Source organism: Aspergillus pseudoviridinutans, assembly GCF_018340605.1.
Source record: "Aspergillus pseudoviridinutans IFM 55266 DNA, scaffold_9, whole genome shotgun sequence".
Taxonomy (NCBI): Eukaryota; Fungi; Ascomycota; class Eurotiomycetes; order Eurotiales; family Aspergillaceae; genus Aspergillus; species Aspergillus pseudoviridinutans.
This window is the reverse complement of record NW_025091289.1, coordinates 1477772-1496290: the sequence shown is the minus strand read 5'-3', so window position 1 is coordinate 1496290 and position 18519 is coordinate 1477772. Positions and strand designations below refer to the sequence as shown.

The 18519-nt window shown below is 50.7% G+C and overlaps 8 protein-coding genes across 8 annotated transcripts; 4 read left to right on the top strand and 4 right to left on the bottom strand.

Moving 5' to 3' along the window:
• Positions 1 to 34: 34 nt before the first annotated feature.
• Asppvi_011350 (putative 5'-nucleotidase) lies at positions 35 to 2198 on the top strand (the record flags this gene model as incomplete). The annotated part of the gene is made up of 4 exons (XM_043307179.1): positions 35 to 138; positions 194 to 404; positions 473 to 666; positions 719 to 2198. 4 exons carry the CDS (start codon positions 35 to 37, stop codon positions 2196 to 2198), a joined length of 1989 nt encoding a protein of 662 aa, XP_043163114.1.
• A 247-nt stretch (positions 2199 to 2445) lies between these two features.
• Asppvi_011349 (FAD-binding oxidoreductase) lies at positions 2446 to 3981 on the bottom strand (the record flags this gene model as incomplete). The annotated part of the gene is made up of 1 exon (XM_043307178.1): positions 2446 to 3981. The coding sequence occupies one exon, from the start codon at positions 3979 to 3981 to the stop codon at positions 2446 to 2448; it is 1536 nt and encodes a 511-aa protein (XP_043163113.1).
• Positions 3982 to 4335: 354 nt separating this feature from the next.
• On the bottom strand, positions 4336 to 6427 carry Asppvi_011348 (uncharacterized protein; the record flags this gene model as incomplete). The annotated part of the gene is made up of 3 exons (XM_043307177.1): positions 4336 to 5559; positions 5627 to 5957; positions 6087 to 6427. The coding sequence occupies 3 exons, from the start codon at positions 6425 to 6427 to the stop codon at positions 4336 to 4338; spliced, it is 1896 nt and encodes a 631-aa protein (XP_043163112.1).
• A 2222-nt stretch (positions 6428 to 8649) lies between these two features.
• On the top strand, positions 8650 to 10258 carry Asppvi_011347 (flavin-containing monooxygenase; the record flags this gene model as incomplete). The annotated part of the gene is made up of 2 exons (XM_043307176.1): positions 8650 to 8937; positions 8993 to 10258. 2 exons carry the CDS (start codon positions 8650 to 8652, stop codon positions 10256 to 10258), a joined length of 1554 nt encoding a protein of 517 aa, XP_043163111.1.
• Positions 10259 to 10651: 393 nt separating this feature from the next.
• Positions 10652 to 11398, bottom strand: Asppvi_011346 (uncharacterized protein; the record flags this gene model as incomplete). Its single annotated transcript, XM_043307175.1, has 3 exons — positions 10652 to 11064; positions 11117 to 11329; positions 11386 to 11398. 3 exons carry the CDS (start codon positions 11396 to 11398, stop codon positions 10652 to 10654), a joined length of 639 nt encoding a protein of 212 aa, XP_043163110.1.
• A 437-nt stretch (positions 11399 to 11835) lies between these two features.
• On the bottom strand, positions 11836 to 13020 carry lcp5 (small subunit rRNA maturation protein LCP5; the record flags this gene model as incomplete). Its single annotated transcript, XM_043307174.1, has 1 exon — positions 11836 to 13020. One exon carries the CDS (start codon positions 13018 to 13020, stop codon positions 11836 to 11838), a length of 1185 nt encoding a protein of 394 aa, XP_043163109.1.
• Positions 13021 to 13461: 441 nt separating this feature from the next.
• On the top strand, positions 13462 to 15572 carry Asppvi_011344 (transmembrane 9 family protein; the record flags this gene model as incomplete). The annotated part of the gene is made up of 4 exons (XM_043307173.1): positions 13462 to 14563; positions 14616 to 14953; positions 15003 to 15438; positions 15505 to 15572. 4 exons carry the CDS (start codon positions 13462 to 13464, stop codon positions 15570 to 15572), a joined length of 1944 nt encoding a protein of 647 aa, XP_043163108.1.
• A 1067-nt stretch (positions 15573 to 16639) lies between these two features.
• Asppvi_011343 (EF-hand domain-containing protein) lies at positions 16640 to 17584 on the top strand (the record flags this gene model as incomplete). Its single annotated transcript, XM_043307172.1, has 4 exons — positions 16640 to 16650; positions 16887 to 16972; positions 17048 to 17343; positions 17405 to 17584. The coding sequence occupies 4 exons, from the start codon at positions 16640 to 16642 to the stop codon at positions 17582 to 17584; spliced, it is 573 nt and encodes a 190-aa protein (XP_043163107.1).
• Between the last annotated feature and the right edge of the window lie 935 nt (positions 17585 to 18519).

Genomic DNA, 18519 nt, shown 5'->3' with positions numbered 1-18519 from the left:
CTCTCCTGCTTGACATTGCTATATCCTATAAATAATGACTCCAGTCGAACTAGATGGCCTCACCATCACACATTCCTCCAACAGAACAGGCGCGCCAGATCTGCGTCTGATTCACTATAACGATGTGTACCACGTGGAGTACGCTTGACCCCTCACCGACAGGCTATCTCAACGATGACTGACTGTGTTCCAGATCTGGTTCTGCTGAACCCGTTGGCGGCGTCTCCCGATTCCAATCTGTGATCAACTACTATCGCTCTCACCCGCGGTTTACCGGACTTCCCGACGTCCTGACCTTCTTCTCCGGCGATGCCTTTAACCCCAGTCTCGAGAGCACAGTCACCAAAGGACGACATATGGTACCGTTCCTGAACAAAGCAGGGACGGATGTAGCTTGTGTTGGGGTATGAACATGTTCCACAACGAGTCGATGGAGACCAGGATATGACTAACACGCTGGCGGGTTGGACAGAATCACGATCTCGATTTCGGTGTCGCACAGTTTCGTCATTTGCGCAGCCAGTGCAGGTTTCCCTGGTTGCTTGCCAACGTTCTAGACCCGGCGCTGGGACCAGACGAGTCGATCGCCAACTGCCAGAAGACGGTTATGCTGACATCGTCCAACGGACTCAAGGTTGGCGTTATTGGGCTGGGAGAGCGAGAATGGTAGGTTGTTGACAATACCTATGGTGTCGGCAGATGGATTGACAATGCTAAGGCTAGGAACCATAAACTTCCTCCCTCCAGACCTGATCTACAAATCCGCCTCAAAAACCGCGTTAGAGCTCGCACCGAAACTGCGCCAACAGGGCGCGGATATTATCATCGCAGTCACCCACCAACGAGAACCGAACGACTATAAACTGGCGCAGAATCTTCCCCCTGGCACGATAGATCTCATCTTAGGAGGGCATGATCATTTCTACGGACATGCGGTAATCAACAACACCCATATCTTGCGGTCCGGCACCGACTTCAAACAGCTGAGCTATATCGAGGCGTGGCGAAAGACCGATGGATCGGGGTGGGACTTCGACATCGTCCGTCGCGATATAGTTCGATCGATTCCCGAAGATCCCGCCACCGTAGCCCTGGTCGGCCGATTGACATCGAGTCTCAAGGCGAAGCTGGAGAAGCCGATTGGATACACTGTCCGTCCGCTCGACGGCCGTTTCTCCACGGTTCGTCAGCAAGAGTCGAACCTCGGCAACTTTGTCTGCGACCTCATGCGATTCTACTATGCCGCCGACTGCGCTATGATGGCCGGTGGGACGATCCGCGGCGACCAGATCTACCCACCCGGTGTGCTACGACTCAAGGATCTGCTAAACTGCTTCCCCTTCGAGGATCCGGTGGTCTTGCTCCGTATCAAGGGCTCAGCGCTTATGGACGCCTTAGAAAACGGCGTGAGCCAGCTTCCCGCCCTCGAGGGACGTTTCCCGCAGGTATCCAACATCTCCTTTAGCTACAACCCGTCTGCACCTCCTGGCTCGCGCCTCAACTGGGCCAAGGTAGGCGGAGAGTCGATCGAGTTTGAACGGAGCTACGTCCTGGCCACGAGGGGCTACATGGCACGCGGAAAGGACGGGTTCGCGTCCCTTCTCGTGCAGTCCGCCGGAGGCGAAGTGGAAGAGATCGTCGACGAAGAGAACGGCGTGATGATCAGCACCATCCTCCGCCAGTACTTCCTCAGCCTCCGGATCCTGGGCAAGTGGCAGCGCTGGAGCAAGAGTTTATCACGGCATTGGGCAAAAGTCCACCAGAACCTCCACTGCGAGGGCTGGCTGAAACCCGCCTCCGCGCAACCCTCCCCGGTCTCCGAGAAGGTGCCCAGCTGGCCTTTGCCCTCGCGACCGAATCTGAAACGCACGAAGCACTATTACTACGGCCGGTTCGCCAAAATCGAAGCCAACGGCCGCGAGGACGAGGGCACGAGCATGGACTCGGACTCGGATTCGGACCCGGACATCTTAACCTCCCCACAGCCGACCACGAACTACGTCACCCTGCCTGCGCGCTCCTCCGCCGAGGAAGAGCATCGGCTGCGGCTTGCGCGTCGGGCGGTCCGGAAATGGATGCGGGCCGCTGGGTTCGAGCCCACGACGCTCAACACGGCTGATGATGCTCAGGAGTTCACGCCGGCGTGGACGCCTGGCATTGCGCCCAGAATTGAGGGCCGCATTGTTATCGAGAAGTAGGTACTTACCGACTGCGTAGTCGTTGGATACCTGAGTTACAGTTGGGTGGATTTGGGTGGTGTCTTCTTAGCTCTGTGAGCAATGTTTACTTATCTACGCACAATAGAGTACGACTTACGATATATGATCAATGGATGATATACTTGGTATTTGGCACTTGTTCATTTACATCATATCTATTCCATCCCCCATTGCCCGTATTCATGTGCGATCATCACATGAGAACATGAAACGTAGCAGCCACTGCTCATTGACTCAGAGTCTTACTCTTTTGCTTCGTCTTGAGCAGGTAATCCCCTCCCCTCCAGGCTTTGTAGACACCGTACAAACCACTCACAGGCCAGAGGTTCCACACAATATCTCGGATAGATCCCCACCCCGCTTGACCTTTACCATCCTCAGACGCCGTAAGTCTAACCCGAACCTTTTCATACAGATCCGGCAGATAAGACGCATGGTATCTCTCCCTCAGCTGGTCGTACTTCCTCTTGTCGTATATAGACCAGAATTCATCTTCGGTGTAGTACGCATGCGCATACAACCACTTCTTTCCGCCGAGTTCGCGCACTTTGCCCTCCAGCCGGCGATTCTGTGCGATAAACTCGGCGGTGTTGCTGTGGAAGGGAGACGGAGCCCACAGGCCAAAGTTCATGAGGTACCCGTCGTCCTCTGGGTCGGTAGATGGTAGGGCTGCATTGTTTGAATCAGTACGTGACATCGGCCCCTCTGAATGCCGCAGGGGGCACAGCCAGATCGGGTATGCGCCAAAGTTCTGTTTCTGGTCCAGCCAGTCGAGGAACTCGGTTGTCGCGGCGTATGGTACCGCCACATCTTGGATGATGTACCGCTTGGAGTGTCCGCTCTCGTGCAGAGCGTGGTACATCACCCGCGTATGCATGAAATAGTCCAGAATGTAGCGTGTGATACGGTTGAATGGAACTAGGAAGTACGAATAGGCGTACCGGGCAACCCAAAACCCGCCCCGATCATAGCGGAAAAGGTAGTCTGTCAAGGGGATGTAGTCTGGTGTTCTGGAACATGAGTTGGCCTGTTTTTGTGCATGGAGATAAAACCACGGATCCCGAGCGCCGGTGAAGCGTTGTGGTTTGACATTTGCGGGCAAAGAATCGGTCAATCGTCCTGTACAAACGACAATCTGATCCCTGGCGAAGACGATCCCGTCGAGGTAGTCGATCTGCGGATCTGCAGCGGCAGCGCGGAAGATGTCCATGGCATGAGCCATGCACGACGAGGACTGGTACTTCAGCTCGACATAAGGTTTGGCCTGTTGACACTGTACCTCGAGCAATGTGACGACGCCCAGAGTGCCGAATGCCGACGCAGCGCCCCAGAAGAGCTCGGGGTCCGTATTTTTCGACGCAATCCGTACCTCACCGTTCGGCAGGACTATCTCAATCCAATTTACAGTGGCATCGAAGAAGCCGTGTCGAAAAGAGCTGCTTTCGCCGGATGTCCCGGAAAACCCTCCCCCGACAGTAATACCAGGAAACTCCATCACGACAAGAGGGACCAGGCCAGCAGCGAGAGTGGCCTGGACAAGATTGTCCATGGGAACAATGGGTTCGACCAGCACGGTTTGAGCTTCGCGATCGATGCGTACAACATGATTTAGATGTTCAGTGTTGACGGTGTTGTTGTGGTCATGCTGAGACTGCCGTGTACTGTTCGTCGAGCCATGATAGATGCGAAAAGGTTGTTGGCGACTGTGGAATTTTCTGACCCGACCTGCAATGGTCGCTACGGCCCTGTTGTGATCGTCCATGCTGTGATGACCAGGGACTTTGCAGGAATCGGCGGAGAGCGGGTTGTGACGTAGCGGAATAGAACCTTGTCCTAGCTTGTATCCACACCAGCTAGGCTACCGAATTACTCCGTAGTGGCTCGACTAACGCAGGGCAAGTCAGCAACAGTCGCATTCCGCGGCCGAATGATTGTGTCAAACATTGCGAGCTCATAAAATATAATGATCTTCGAATGCAGGCGCAACACACTTAGGATCATTTTGACCCTTTCGACAGGGGCTATCACATCGACCGCGCACCCTTTGCTCTGCAGCAATTTTCGCCGTGTTTCGGCCCGTTGCTAGGTGTTCCTCGTAGCCATCCTTATCAAAGCATCATTGAACTCCAACTGGGCGCGCACCGGACAGGTTCACGACTCTCCCACCGCCGCCGGCAGTAGCGGCAGCAAACTGAGCTGCCATCGGTGATGGGGGTTGCACCCATCCAGGCACAGTATCATCTTCTCCTTCCCGTGCAGAGATGGTTTGCCAGACATTTGGAAAGCCGGTAGGCACGGCACCCCGAAGGCGTGCACCGGGAATAGCAAGCCGAGGATTCCTGTGCGTAAGGTATCCGCGCATGAGACCTTGAGTCAGGAGCGATGCAAGAATGGACTCGAGCTCGCGCATCATAGGTGTTGGCTTTTCTTGCCCTTGATCCAGACGGTGAGCGTACGGGTCAAGCTCAAACTGACTGTAGTCTGCATCTATTTCGCCATCGACTAAGGCGCCCGTCGGATTGTCTTGCCATTGACCCAGGGCATCAAAGTAACCGTCTGGAGCTAGGTAGTCCCCGTACTTGGATTGCAAGGTAGCGGCGGACTCCAGCTCACTGGCGTCCACGCCACTCACTCCGGTAAAGTCGGGATCCAATATCTTGAAGATGATCTGTGACCCAGAGCTATTGCTACCAGCCTTTGCGTCCTGCGCCCGGCTGGGTTGTATAACTCCGATCGCTCCGAGGGATGCCTGGTTATTTTGCGATTGCAGCCATCGCACAGCCGTTTCCAGTTTGCTCAAGTAAAGATAGGGCGGTGGTCCGCGCTGGGATTGCCCTTGAGGGTCCCCATGGAAGCCAGCATGAATAAACACCTTACGTGCTAATGACCGCCATACTAGAATCTCACATCGATTCCGCAAAGGAAGCAAGATGCCTCGCTTTGCATACCATTCAGTTGTTGGCGAGTCGACTGCCAGATGCTCTCGGAAGGCAATGTAGTCCCCACGAACGATCAATTGGCAAATCGGAATGAATCGCTCAGCGAGTCCTTCGCACTCTGGTTTTTGCAAGAGTTGCAGTGAAGGGAAGCGGCCCATGATGATGTTGCATGGGATAAGGTACGTGAGAATCATGCGCTTCTGACTGAGAGCCTGGCGGTGGCACTGGTCATAGGCAGCTTGCAACGCGATCTGCGCAGGATAAAAGAGGTTGTTGGAGAACAAATATCGCCCGAGGTAGTAAAGATAGGTGACTCGCTGAGATGCCGGGAAGTATTTCAGAGGCGGTGACTGGGCACTAATGCTGGCGAACATTTGTTCCGCGTTTCGCAGCTTGCCGCACTGTATGATTGTTTCAGTTGATGCGCAATTGACAACGAGGAACCGTACGTCGAGGATAACTGCATACCTGAAAGAGTAGTTTCAAGCACAGATTGGCCATAAGATAGATGCCCACTCGCTTGCCCTCAGGCTTTCCATGAATCCCTGGGGTGCCGCTACGATCGGTAAGGCACTTGATGAAGGCTTCACGGACAACGTTTGCAGACCGCTCCACAAGGGTGACTTTCTCGACGCTCTCTTCCTGGTTCGAACTACCCTCCTGCCTCAACAAGTGTGCAATCAATTCTGGCCGACGGTCAAGACCCATTGCTAACTTTGCAAGGACTTTGGACAAATAGAGGACGGTCGGTAGCACTATAACGCCCATTTGACTGTCGCCGAGAGCGATGACGCATTGGCTGTTTGGTTCAGAAAGGTACGAATCAGTCATCGCGTCACGAAATCGGAAATATCGGTCAGAGGCTTGCTAGTGATCGGGATCGAGACAAAAAGGACGTGCAGGCGGAAAATAGACAGCCGCGACTTACTTGAGAAGTCCCTTGAGCAGGTTATATGTCTCGAGGAGATTGTCGACGTTAACATCGCGAAGAAAGCTGAAGTAGAGCTTCAGGAATGTAGGGAAAGCCGTCCACGAGCTAGCTCCTTTGGTACGCGGCACAACCTCTTCGCATCGTCGTAACAGGTTTGCTTCTTTTGGCGATCCGCTGGGATACTGTTGCCGTAGCTCATCCACCATCTGTCGGTACACGTCAGGAAGAGGAGGTTCGATCTGCAAGAAATCCTGGAGCTTGGCTCCATCGCGCTCTTTGACGAGATCAGCAATTCCTGCTAGGAAGCGATCCAATACAGGAGTGCTCGGGCCCGCCATATTTGGTAGTCGCGAGAAGTAGCAAGTGGAGGAATAGTTTACGTCGGGAAGGTGGTGGATAGTTTCACGTTGTTGGCGGTCATGGAGAGCTCTGTGGTGGAGCGAAGTGTGAGGAGAGTGAATAATTATGGATAAGAGCACATTATTATCATTATACAGAGAATAAAATGAGATCGTAAGCAGCGCAAAGCTTGCGGTTGGGCGCGTCTTCGCGGGCAGAGACTTGACAACCGCGAAAGAAGCGGAAGAAGCTCCGAAGTTTAAGCTCTTAGTGGCGGGCGGAAGAGACGATAACTGACCGCCAACCAGTGCCTTTTGTGGTTTAGCTTTAGGTACTCTGTTTTGAGAAGCGACACCACCCTACGGTTGTTATCACCTGATACCTGCTACATCTATCCAGATGATAAATATCACCCTCCGCACTTCGGAAAGCTAGAGATGGTGATAATTTAATTCGCTATATACGGCGTGACGGCCGCAGTAAATCCAAACAGCCTGGGTTACATCCATGATAGCTAATCATAGAAGGCCAGGTTCGGATTGGAAAGACCAAGACTCCATCACACAATATACAATTTCGTAAATCATACAGATCCTGTCATTGGGGTACAATAATCGCTGTACTCGGGACACAGCAGTTCTAGTTACAGCGGCGAATATTAGGCAGAGCACAAAAGGATACGTGACAGTTAAGTGTATATTGGTCTCCAAGATCCACTCAGATTCGTCCTCATGAAGCGCGGCTTTCACAACAATTCCTGAAATTTGAAGTGGATCTGGTTCATACGACTGCACATATCCCTATTTCAAGGATGGCGATCGATTCGGCTTAAGATAGTGAACGTATGCGCCGAGTCTAGGCGTTTCATATCGAGCACAACATCTTGAAGACTATCTCCGAAATCCAAGGTCTCTCGATAGCTTCACTCAGGGGAACTTGCGTCGGGTTAGAAAATGTCACACAGTTGATACAGCCGTCGACACTGAAGCCAAGGGGAAGTCACATCAGCGGTAATCACAGGTGGCAGAGAATGCAAACGAGTATTCGTCTGTTAGTGTTTGGAGGAGCACCTTTTTGGCTATGATGTTTACACTTTCCATCCGCTCTGGGAACGGTGCCACAGGCCATTGTTCAGAGATGTTGGAATCTGCGAGGAATACATCAATTCCACCCCATTTGACTGAAATAACATCACTACAGGGTACTCTGTAGCTAAAAAAAAGAGGGTCAGATGATGTTTATCCTATATATTTTGAGTGCCTGAAGGCTTTATGAATGAATCAGTACGGAGAATAAATAAAGGTACCTTGGGGGAAGCTTAAAGCTAAATATGCCTGCCAATCACCTCCAGCGTTGGCGCTAGATCTTGGGAAATCGCCCCTAGAGATTACCAAACATCTAGGAACCGTAGGTATCATCAAGCGTATGGCGCTGCGAGGCTTGCTACGTTACAGAATGATTTTATAGCCCACAGAAGCATTGGCGTCTCGACCATTTACACAACCGGTTTCATCACATGCGTCAGACGTCCTGGGCAATAATTATGAAATATAGGAGTTTGATGCCTGCTCTTCGAAGCTCTCACGAAAGTTCTATTGCTTGCCATATTTCCAGAATATCACCTCAGGACGTGCATTTCTGTAGTAAGAAACGAGCTTTGGGTCATTGAGCTGGGTAGTTAGGTGCTATGATGATATGGTGATCTGGTGAATTGGGAACTCGTATAATGGCGAGTCGTCCGTTCTGTGCAGTGAGAAAGACGTTCATTGTTTGCATACCTCGGGTGAGTATCTTTGAAATGCTGTTAAACTTGATAAAAATAACGCACCCCTGCAATGTCTTGCGAAATGATGATGCGGGCGTCGTAGGACGAGGACAATCACAGGGAAGCAGCAAACATTTCTTTCCCTCGTCCACTTTCACATGAATGTGGTCCACTCACCTACGTCATGCTTGGACCAGACCACCACCACCTTCAGAGCAGGCCAGGGCCGGACCTATCTCAGATACGATTGAAAAGAAGCCTGATTCTCTGCTTAATTTTTCCTTCTTGTAAACAATTCTTTCAATATTGCCTTCGCTTTTCATACTTCCTCTTACCTGAGGTTCCCCGTGCCATCGTCCAACTGGGCAATTGGGTAGTGACCTTTGCTATAATTTGTCTGTCATACAAACAAGGTCGCAATATTCCTCCTAGGGGTCAACTGGGTGTTCATCTTCTATGGCTCAATCAAAATCCAAGTCCACAGTTGTAGGCTTTTTCACACAACCTTTCCTCATGGTATTCAGTCTATTCTATACGCTGTTCCAGAGTATTCTCACCTGGGTTTTCTCTCCTGCGCCTCCGCCGCCAGCATCAACTGCCAATGGTCTTCCTAAGAAAAGAGTGGCTGTCATTGGTGCCGGCTTGACTGGCGTATCGTCTGCGGCGCACTGCATTGGTCATGGATTCGATGTGCAATTATTTGAAGCCCGTCCCAAAGATAAAGGCCTCGGAGGAATCTGGAGTGTACGTTGTTCTCGCCGTGGACTTGATACGAAATCTACTAAAGCATCGCATTTAGCGCGTCAACTCTACCTCATCCCTGCAGGTTCATAGTATAATGTACCGATTCCATCCGTCGGTCAAATACACTACCGCCTATCCCTCACAACGGGAAATTCGCGAGCAGATCATTGACTTGTGGAAACGCTACGGCCTCCAGAAGCGCACCGTTTTCGACACCCCAGTTACGTCCGTCAAACAGACTAAGGACGGAAAATGGATCATCAACGACAACGAGGAAGAATATGGGCGCTTCGATGGTGTGATCGCATCTGTTGGCGTTTGCGGCGATCCAAAGATGCCGCCTCTTCCGGATCAAGACCGCTTCAAAGGCAAGATTTTCCATTCTTCGGAACTCGATGGCAAAGATGTCGAGGGCAAGAAGGTGCTCATCATTGGCGGTGGCGCCAGTGCCATTGAGGCGCTGGAATTTGCCGTCAAGTCCAAGGCGGGCGAGATTGACGTTCTGTCGCGATCCGATAAGTGGATTATCCCGCGCAACGTATTCGTGCAGTCGCTGCTAGCCTGCAACATCTTTGGGCAGGAGACATTCTTGTCATGGATTCCGGAGTGGTTGCTACACAAGTTCTTCTATCGCGATCTCCAGGACATTGCTCCGTCAAGCGGTCTCTACACCGAAACTCCCATGGCCAACTCGGAGCTCTTTGACCAAATCCGCCAGGGTAAAGCACGCTGGCTGCGCGGAGACATTGTCTCTCTTACGGAGGACGGTGTTATGTTCAATCATCGCTCACGAGGAGTCCCAAAGGGTGGTCCCGGACACGAATCGGTTGTTCCTGGAGATGTGATCATCATGGCAACGGGCTTCAAGCGTCCATCGCTAAATTTCCTGCCGCACGATTGTTTCGAAGACCCATACGGCCCACCCAGCTGGTATCTCCAGGTCTTCCCTCCTAAGTATCCGAGCATCTGCGCCAACAACAGCACCTACATCAACGCCATCGGCACTGTGGGAAACATGCACATTGGTATCTACACGCGCTTCCTGCTGATGTTCCTGGTTGATCCTCTATCGCGGCCGACGGAAGGTCGGATGAAGACCTGGATCGACTTTACGCGGTTGATGAAACGGCTGGCTCCAACAGGCGCTTTTGACTTCTTCACTTACGCCGAATTGATCTATTGGTACGTCTTCGTGATTCTCGTCAACCCGTTCCGCTGGAAGTGGGCGCCATTCGTGCTCTTTGGCATTGGCCGTACGCTTCCGCTGGAGGTTGTCAGGCAAGAAGAATCGTTCCGACAGCAGTTGAGGAAGCAGCATTAGAATTCTCTGTGGGGTTTGATGCCACCATCCAGCAAAGTATAAGTCTTGGACTGGATGTTGCCCTGGATGATGTCGATCATGATGCATATGACTACTCTTTCTCTTTATTGTTATCCGAAAATCTGTTTGGTATTCACTGTAGACAGCACTTACAAAAAATTCTACTTACGCTTTCTATGTCAATATCTTCCTCATTAATTCCTCAAGCTTACGAGATAAATGAGGGATCGAAGCAGAGTCATGGAGCTCAAAGACGTAAATACCTCCGCAATATTGATTGAAGGCTGGCTAGTCTCATGTTCAATGAGTCGTGATTATCAGCTCCCAAGGTAACCAAACAATGCTAGCGCAACACATTAGTTAAAATTAATGACCTCCTCTAAGTGGTCCACCTCATTCTTTCTTAATCTCTGGTATCTTCCTCTCAATATTGTACACAAGGTTTCCCTTGCGCAACATCTTGTAGGGAATAATCCGTCTCTCCTCTAGCCACATGATAGGATAGAAGATGAGAACACCAAGTATGCAGAAGAGAGTCGCAAATGATTGAAAAGCAAGAACAAAGAGATGCCCGACATGGGGAACCACAAACTTGATGAATTCCGAGACTTGGTACAGATCTTCTTGCTTGGCGATGTAGTAGAGGGTATGATCGCCGTTCACCATAGAGGGCTTCTGGACTCCAGAATCCGTGGTGAGGTTGATGACAGTGGTCAGTTTGACTGGAGAGACGTGGAATGGGACCACCCATATTGAAAATATCTGTGATAGGGTGATATAGAGAGTGAGATGGCTTTCATCATAGGCTGTAGACTGTTAGCGCCCGGGAAGATCAGTCACTGAGCTATGAGCACTTGCCTATTGAATGAATCTGGTGCTCAATTCGAGGCGACATGATCTTGTACCATTGGAAGATCTTGATGATGGACCAACGGCTGCCATCATAACTTGGAACCCGGCAGAATGGGTGTACAAAGGCCGCTGATGGTGCGAAGTATTTCTCTATCGTTTCCTGCTGGACTGATGGTGGTGACTCTATCAGCAGTTTGATAACAGTCGATATCTCCGACACTGCATTTGTCAGATTAGATCAGAATTGGCCATTATTGTAGGATTTGGGCGCTAACCTGGGTTTTCCATCTTGCTAATATCTTCCTTCGAAGGATGATGTTGCCCCTTGAAGTTGAAAAGCAATTGAGCATAAAGTGAATGGTGGATGGGCTTCTGGTTGATTAAGTTGTCCCTGTTCCTGAGACCGAAATGGCGATGATGTCATCTGCTTTCCGACGCATGTGAAAATGCAATTTGGAGAGTGGGACATGGTGTGACATTTCAGCATGTGTTTATCATTGCCAGATCTGATCTACATAATCATGTGTAAGGATCATTGAATGAGTATGGCCAATGGTTAGTGCCGCAAAAGAGATTGACGTAGTCTTAAAAGATGCTCTGACTAGAATTCGCACAGGCGGCAAAATATATAATCGATCAACTTTTGATGGTATCGGTGAAATGCCAGTCGCCTCACATATAAACAAAACTCCAGAACCATATCCATAATGCCGAAATATGTACATCTAAGCCCGCTTCCAGCTCTCAACCTTCTTCCGACGCTTCTCAAAGATCTGACCCACTGCCGCGCCATCACTGCGTGGACCATCGTCATTAAGTTTTCGCTTCCGACTCTTCTCCAGAGCGCTGCCGCTTCCTTTGGCCCTACGCGTGAGCTTTGCGATCCGGTCTGCACCCTCGGTAAGACCTCTCCATTCTTCACCACCAAAAGTGCTCTCCTTGCCCTGACCGCGTCGCTTGGCTCTCTCCTTCTTGCTCTCCTTGGCCAATCGCACGAAGTTGGTTTCTTCATATGTAGTACGTTGGGCTTCGTGCTCTCGTTCCTTCCTGGTCTTCGAATGTCTTCCTCCTTGGACAATCGTGCTCCCGATGCTGGGCTCTGCCATGGGGGCGGCCGACAGTTCAGCGCTGACAAACTCGTCAATGACATTTGACCTGCGTGGACGGCGGTCCCGCTGCTCTTTGCGTTCGGTTGTGGGAAGTGCAGTTGGCATGATTCTCGGAGGCCGATAGATTCCGTCCCCTGACACTTTCTTGTCTGACTTCTCTTCTGTCTGAGCCTCCGACTTTATTCCCTTCGCGAAGGCGGAAATATTCGGACGGAAAGCCATCTCATCAATGTCCTCCTCCTCTTCGTCTTCTCCTTCACTATCGCTCTCACTGTCGCCGGAGCTCTCTTCTGAGCCAGATTCGTTGTTGCTACTAGATTTCGCATTCTTTGCCTTGCTCTTTGTCGGGGCCGGGGCACCGCGCTCAGCTCTGTCGGCGTCCTCTGCAGCCTTGATGACTTTGTCAACCTGGTACTTCAGTCGGCCCTCCAGAGGCCGAACGCCTCGGTCCAAATACACGCGGAGCTCGGAAAGTTTTTTGACGATTTCTTCGCGCAGTGACGGGTTGCCATTATCGACATCGTTGTTCTCATCTGCCTTCGACTCCGAAGAGGCTACCTCTCTCAACTGAAAAATGACAAGGAAAACAAGGTTCTGTAGATAAGATAGTAACAGGTCATTCTTGGTGTCAAGAAGCGATATGCCGTCGTGGGGGGGTTCGATGGAGACGTCGGTTGGCGATTCTCGTTTTGATTTCGGAAGGGACGATCCGGCGCCCGACAAACAGCTGGTGAGGTTATCCAGTAACGTAGAAATATTCTCTAGGCCCGAAGGCTCCGTTTGAGCCGCCGCTGTCGCCATTGTAAGGTGGATGGTTATATAACCTGCGTCTTTCTGTAGAGTGCGGTAAAAGATCTTGAGGGAAATTTTTCAATCACCATCTTATCTGCACGTGATGATTAGCCAGTTGTTTGGAAGTCTGACAGCTATCACGTGTGCCAAGACTGCGGATTAGCTGGCCGTGTGGAAAGTCCAGGTAACCAAGGCCCGTAACCACTGCTTGTTATTCTCCAGCTTCCCCAAGAATTGTAATCTTTTCAGCCTGTTGGCCCCATCTATTGCCCACTCTCCCGTACATGATCCTCTGAGTAGGGTCTCGTCTTCACGGTGCGCAAGCTGCTCGATCTATGGTTTAATCCAAATACTTTATGAGCCATCTTTATCCGCTTTAGGCTTCGCCCGTTTATTCTAGACCGACACACCTGAGCTGATTGTCCCCTTTTCCCTCCGGAAACGCCCAATATGCGGCTCGACAAACGGTTAACGATATCTACTCTTCTCCTAACAGCTCCTTCATTATCCACCGCCTTTTACCTTCCTGGTGTAGCACCGACTTCGTACGATGAAGGCCAAGCTGTGCCGCTCTACGTCAACCATCTTACCCCGGGACTAGCTCAACAAGACGAGCAGCTGCATTCCGTCTTCGCCTACGACTACTATCATACTGCATTCCACTTTTGTCGTCCGACAGACGGGCCGAAAGATGTTCGCGAGTCCTTAGGTAGCATTCTTTTCGGTGATCGTATCCAGACATCGCCGTTTGAGTTGTTCATGGGCAAGAATGAATCATGCAAGGCTGTTTGTGGAGAAGTCAAGTTCGATTCGCGAAGCGCCAAATTTGTCAACAGACGGATAGCTCAGGGCTATAACATCAACTGGTTGGTGGATGGGCTTCCCGGTGCTCAGTTGAACCTGGACGCAGTCACCCAGTCCAAGTTCTACAGTCCCGGGTTTGCGCTCGGCACTCTGAATGATGATGGACAGACAATGCTGAACAATCACTATGATATCGTCATTGACTATCATCGTGTAGGATTCGGGAGCAAGGACAAGTACCGGGTTGTTGGTGTGCTCGTTCAGCCGGCGTCCCGGCGTGATTCCAGAGTCCTTGAAGATGGAACAGTGGAATGCGGCTCCGACGACGCCGGTGTGATTCTGAGCGAAGATGGTGAGACGCCAGTCACTTGGACGTATGGCGTGTACTGGCGCGAATCGCCCACTCCTTGGGCTACTCGCTGGGATAAGTACTTGCACGTTTACGATCCGAAGATCCATTGGTTTTCACTCATCAACTCTGCCGTATTTGTGGTTTTCTTGGTTGGTATGGTGAGTATGATCCTTCTGAGGGCTCTCAAGAAAGACATCGCTCGTTACAACCGCCTGGACTCGATCAATCTCGAAGATTTGGATGGCACCTCAGCTGCCATTGAGGACGGAATCCAAGAGGATTCGGGCTGGAAGCTGGTTCATGGCGATGTATTCCGCTGCCCCAAGTCTCCTTTGCTCTTGAGTGTGCTTCTCGGCAACGGGGCTCAACTTTTCATGATGACTGGTGTGACAGTTGGTAGGTTACCTGATGTTCTCGTTGTGCGAAGGGAATGCTGACTCTGTCAAAGTCTTCGCGCTTTTCGGTCTTCTTTCGCCAGCTAACCGCGGTTTCTTGGCCACTGCCATCCTCCTCATTTACACCCTTTTTGGCTTCGTTGGAGGCTATGTCTCGGCTCGCGTCTACAAGTCATTCGGTGGCGAGGCTTGGAAGCGCAACATCATCCTGACTCCAGTTTTGATTCCTGGACTTATCTTTGGTACCTTTTTCTTGCTAAACCTGTTTGTCTGGGCCAAGGGTTCTAGTGGAGCCGTACCTTTCACAACGATGCTTGCCCTTGTCCTCATTTGGTTCGTCATCAGTGTGCCATTGAGTGTGGCAGGCAGCTGGCTTGGTTTCAAGCAACGAGTATGTTCTTCCTTGACCTCTAACGAGCATCTGCTGACCGCATTTTCAGGCAATCGAAGGTCCAACGAAGACCAACCAAATTCCGAGGCAAGTTCCTCCGATGACTGGAAGCCTTCGGACTATTCCCTCTTTGCTACTTACGGGCATCTTGCCGTTTGGCGCTATCTTTGTGGAGCTGTACTTCATCATGACTTCTTTGTGGACGAACAAGATTTACTACATGTTCGGATTCCTCTTCCTCTGTTATGGACTAATGGTCATGACCACTGCGGCGACCACGGTCCTGTTGGTTTACTTTTTGTTGTGCGCTGAAAACTACCGGTGGCATTGGAGGGCTTTCGCTGGAGCCGGAATGACGGGCTTCTATGTTTTCATCAATGCCTTTATTTTCTGGATCACTCGAGTGAGCTTCGGTGGACTCACAGGAGCAGTCCTCTATGTGGGCTACTCTGCCTTGATTGGTTTCCTGGTCTTCATCTTAACAGGTATGTTTTTTGGTCCATGAACCAGCCAGGACGACTGTGAGTTGGTCTCTAATTCATTCTGCACAGGTTCCATTGGGTTCTTCGCCAGCTGGGCGTTTGTGCAACGCATCTACGGCTCGATCAAGGTCGACTAAACTTCGGACGTTATTATGCCATTCGAAGTCACAATATAGCAGGTAATTCGCGCTTCCGATTGACCAATCAGCCCGACTGGCATTTCTTCTCGGTCTTCTAGCGACCCCGTTGCCGAACAGTTGAATACACGTACAATGGAAAGGTCCAGACCGTGCTGACCGGACTCCAAACTCTTGTTTTCATAAAAAGTCCGTCTGATCAATGCGCTTACTTCTGATATTCCACTACCGCCATGCTCTTCTGAGCCGATGACGTCAACCGGGATTTTGTACATATCTTTGGGCCAGCTTCAAGCTACTTATTCACCGAGGCAATGGCGGAGGAACGACGCAGGGGCGTTGATGCGATTATTGAATTGACTCGAGATGAGCAGGCGATGTACGATAACGAATTGTAAATATCTATTATAGACTGTTCAAGCCGCACAGGGTGTAAGCTTGGAGGGGATTCATTGTCCGCATCGCGATGTTATTAATAGAACGTCAATCCAACCAGGAGCGACAGTAGATAGGAAAACCATCAAGACTCGAGATCGAGAACCAGAACCAGAATAATAGATATCTTCCGACGAGAAAAATATCCTGTTTGAATAATCTATGATGCGTACCTAGTGGAGCTTCCTCCCATCCCGCCATCTGCGCGCCAAGCCGACGACCTGTTCTGGACCGATGGACTGCCCACGCTTGACGGCTTGACTGACTCCATCACAATCGGAAAGACTTACGGCCAGTTACGACACTACGACCGTCTGTTTCTCCGACTGGAACCCGAACCATTTAAGTTTCAAGTTTACTACTTCACGAGGTTTTCGTTCCTATATCATCCGTTATCAGCCTCTCTGTCAGCCGTCTATAGTCCTTAGCTCTCACCCTCTTTCGGCCAAGCAGCACACGATCTTATCAAAGCGACCCTCGTTTTACCCCGCGTCTTCCGTGCATTCCGTTCTTTTCACCGCCGTCGCATAAGATTTCGGAGTGCTGAGCCTCGCTTGTCCGTGTAAAAGGCCAAGAGCTACTTTGTTTATCCTCTGACACTGTGCGGGAAGTCTGCTTGAGTCTGCTTGAACATGGGTAAATCGTGAGTACTGCGCTTGTTTATCGTTCCGCGCATCAGGGGAGTGGTGAAACGGGGTTACAACCCGCCAGCTATGGACTTTATTTTTTTTTCCCCACGGGGAGTCGAAGATTATATGATTTTAGAAACCGGGGCTTGTCGAGTCGATGGACCTACATTAATGTTTCTGCCTGATTTTCGTCATAGCTGGGAAAACATCTCCGCTTAGGGGCATAAGCTAACGACAACTGGCCACATAGACAGTCGAAGCTCTCCCCCTCCCAGCTCGAAGAGCTCCAGAGGGCAACACATTTCGATAAAAAAGAGTTGCAACAATGGTATAAAGGTGTGTGAAGAGGGAGCAGCGGTGATCCCAAGCCGGAGGGGATTCAAGTACGCTGACCGTGGCATGGCGGGGCAGGTTTCTTGAAGGACTGCCCCTCAGGGACCTTGACAAAGGAGGAATTCCAGAAGATCTACCGACAGTTCTTTCCCTTCGGCGATCCTTCCTCATTTGCAAATTATGTATTCCGAGTGTTCGACTCGGATAATAGCGGCATGATCGATTTCAAGGAGTTTATCTGTGCGTTGTCGGTGACCTCGCGGGGTAAGATGGAGGACAAGCTGGACTGGGCATTCCAATTATACGACATCGATGGTGATGGAAAGATTACCTACGAGGAGATGCTGGCTATTGTTGAGGCGATTTACAAAATGGTGCGATCTCACAGTGACTGGCTCTCTCGCGGACAGACCCCAGCTAACGAGGCGAGTACAGGTCGGCTCCATGGTCAAGTTGCCCGAGGACGAAGATACACCAGAGAAACGGGTCAAGAAGATCTTCCGCATGATGGACAAGGACGAGAACGGCAGCCTGGATATGGAGGAATTCAAGGAGGGCAGCAAACGCGACGAGACCATTGTCAGCGCTTTGTCCCTCTACGACGGATTGGTATAAGTGTGCGCGGACGACGTGTCTCCCAGCACATAGTGTCGTGCATCCTCTTACCTTTGGCGAATTCGGCGCAAATTCGAGGTTCTCCTCATTGTCCATGGCTCACTCCATCTACTTTCTATCTTCTTGGTCGTCTGTTGGCATTTGTTGCTTATTTTTTTAGGATTCCCACAGCCCGTGATCTCTTGTGCCTGCCCACGTACACTTTTATAAGGGCTCGGTAGACAAGACTTCAGCTTTCTTGTAACTTTTCTTTCTTCCTTGCTTCTGGTCTGCTGTACATGAAATAAACAAAAAGACACAATCACGGTTGTTTTACCTCTCTTCTCTTTCGGTTTGCTTTCTACGTCTTCCGTTCTGTGGTTGGAGCATGCATCTTCCCTGAAACAAAGGCGGATTTGACGGGAGAATTCTTCGTTTCATGTACAGGATTTTAGCAGAGGCCACTGGGTCTTCGGTGGTCTCTCCAACTGTGTTTTGACACTTATTTCATGCTGTGGATGTGGTTTGTCTTTTAGCGTGCGAGCCTAGAATTAGTGAACTACGTGCTCCTGAAGCGGATATGACTGTCGAAGTGTACTCAGTATACAGCCAATTCATTCAATAACGTTTATGATTGCAACAATAATTTCGACTTTAAAAGTGGCCTTGAGCAATGCATTTGCGAGTTTGTTTGCCTTGATCGTCTTATTTTGTTAACCTCTTACGGCGAAATCGCTTGGGCTCCCGAGCTGACCACTAATGTCTCATTTTATGGCCGTCTCCACCGCTCTAAAAGGCGCTCTAGCCTGTTTCTTCCTGTTCCTCCCTAGAGTGTTGGACATTTTGGACCACACTGGCACACTTTCCCCCCGTACGACCCCCCCAGGACCGATAATCAAGCATTCGCACAGAGCAGCTCCTCGATGCCGAGTGTTCCGAACACGAAGCCTGCGGGA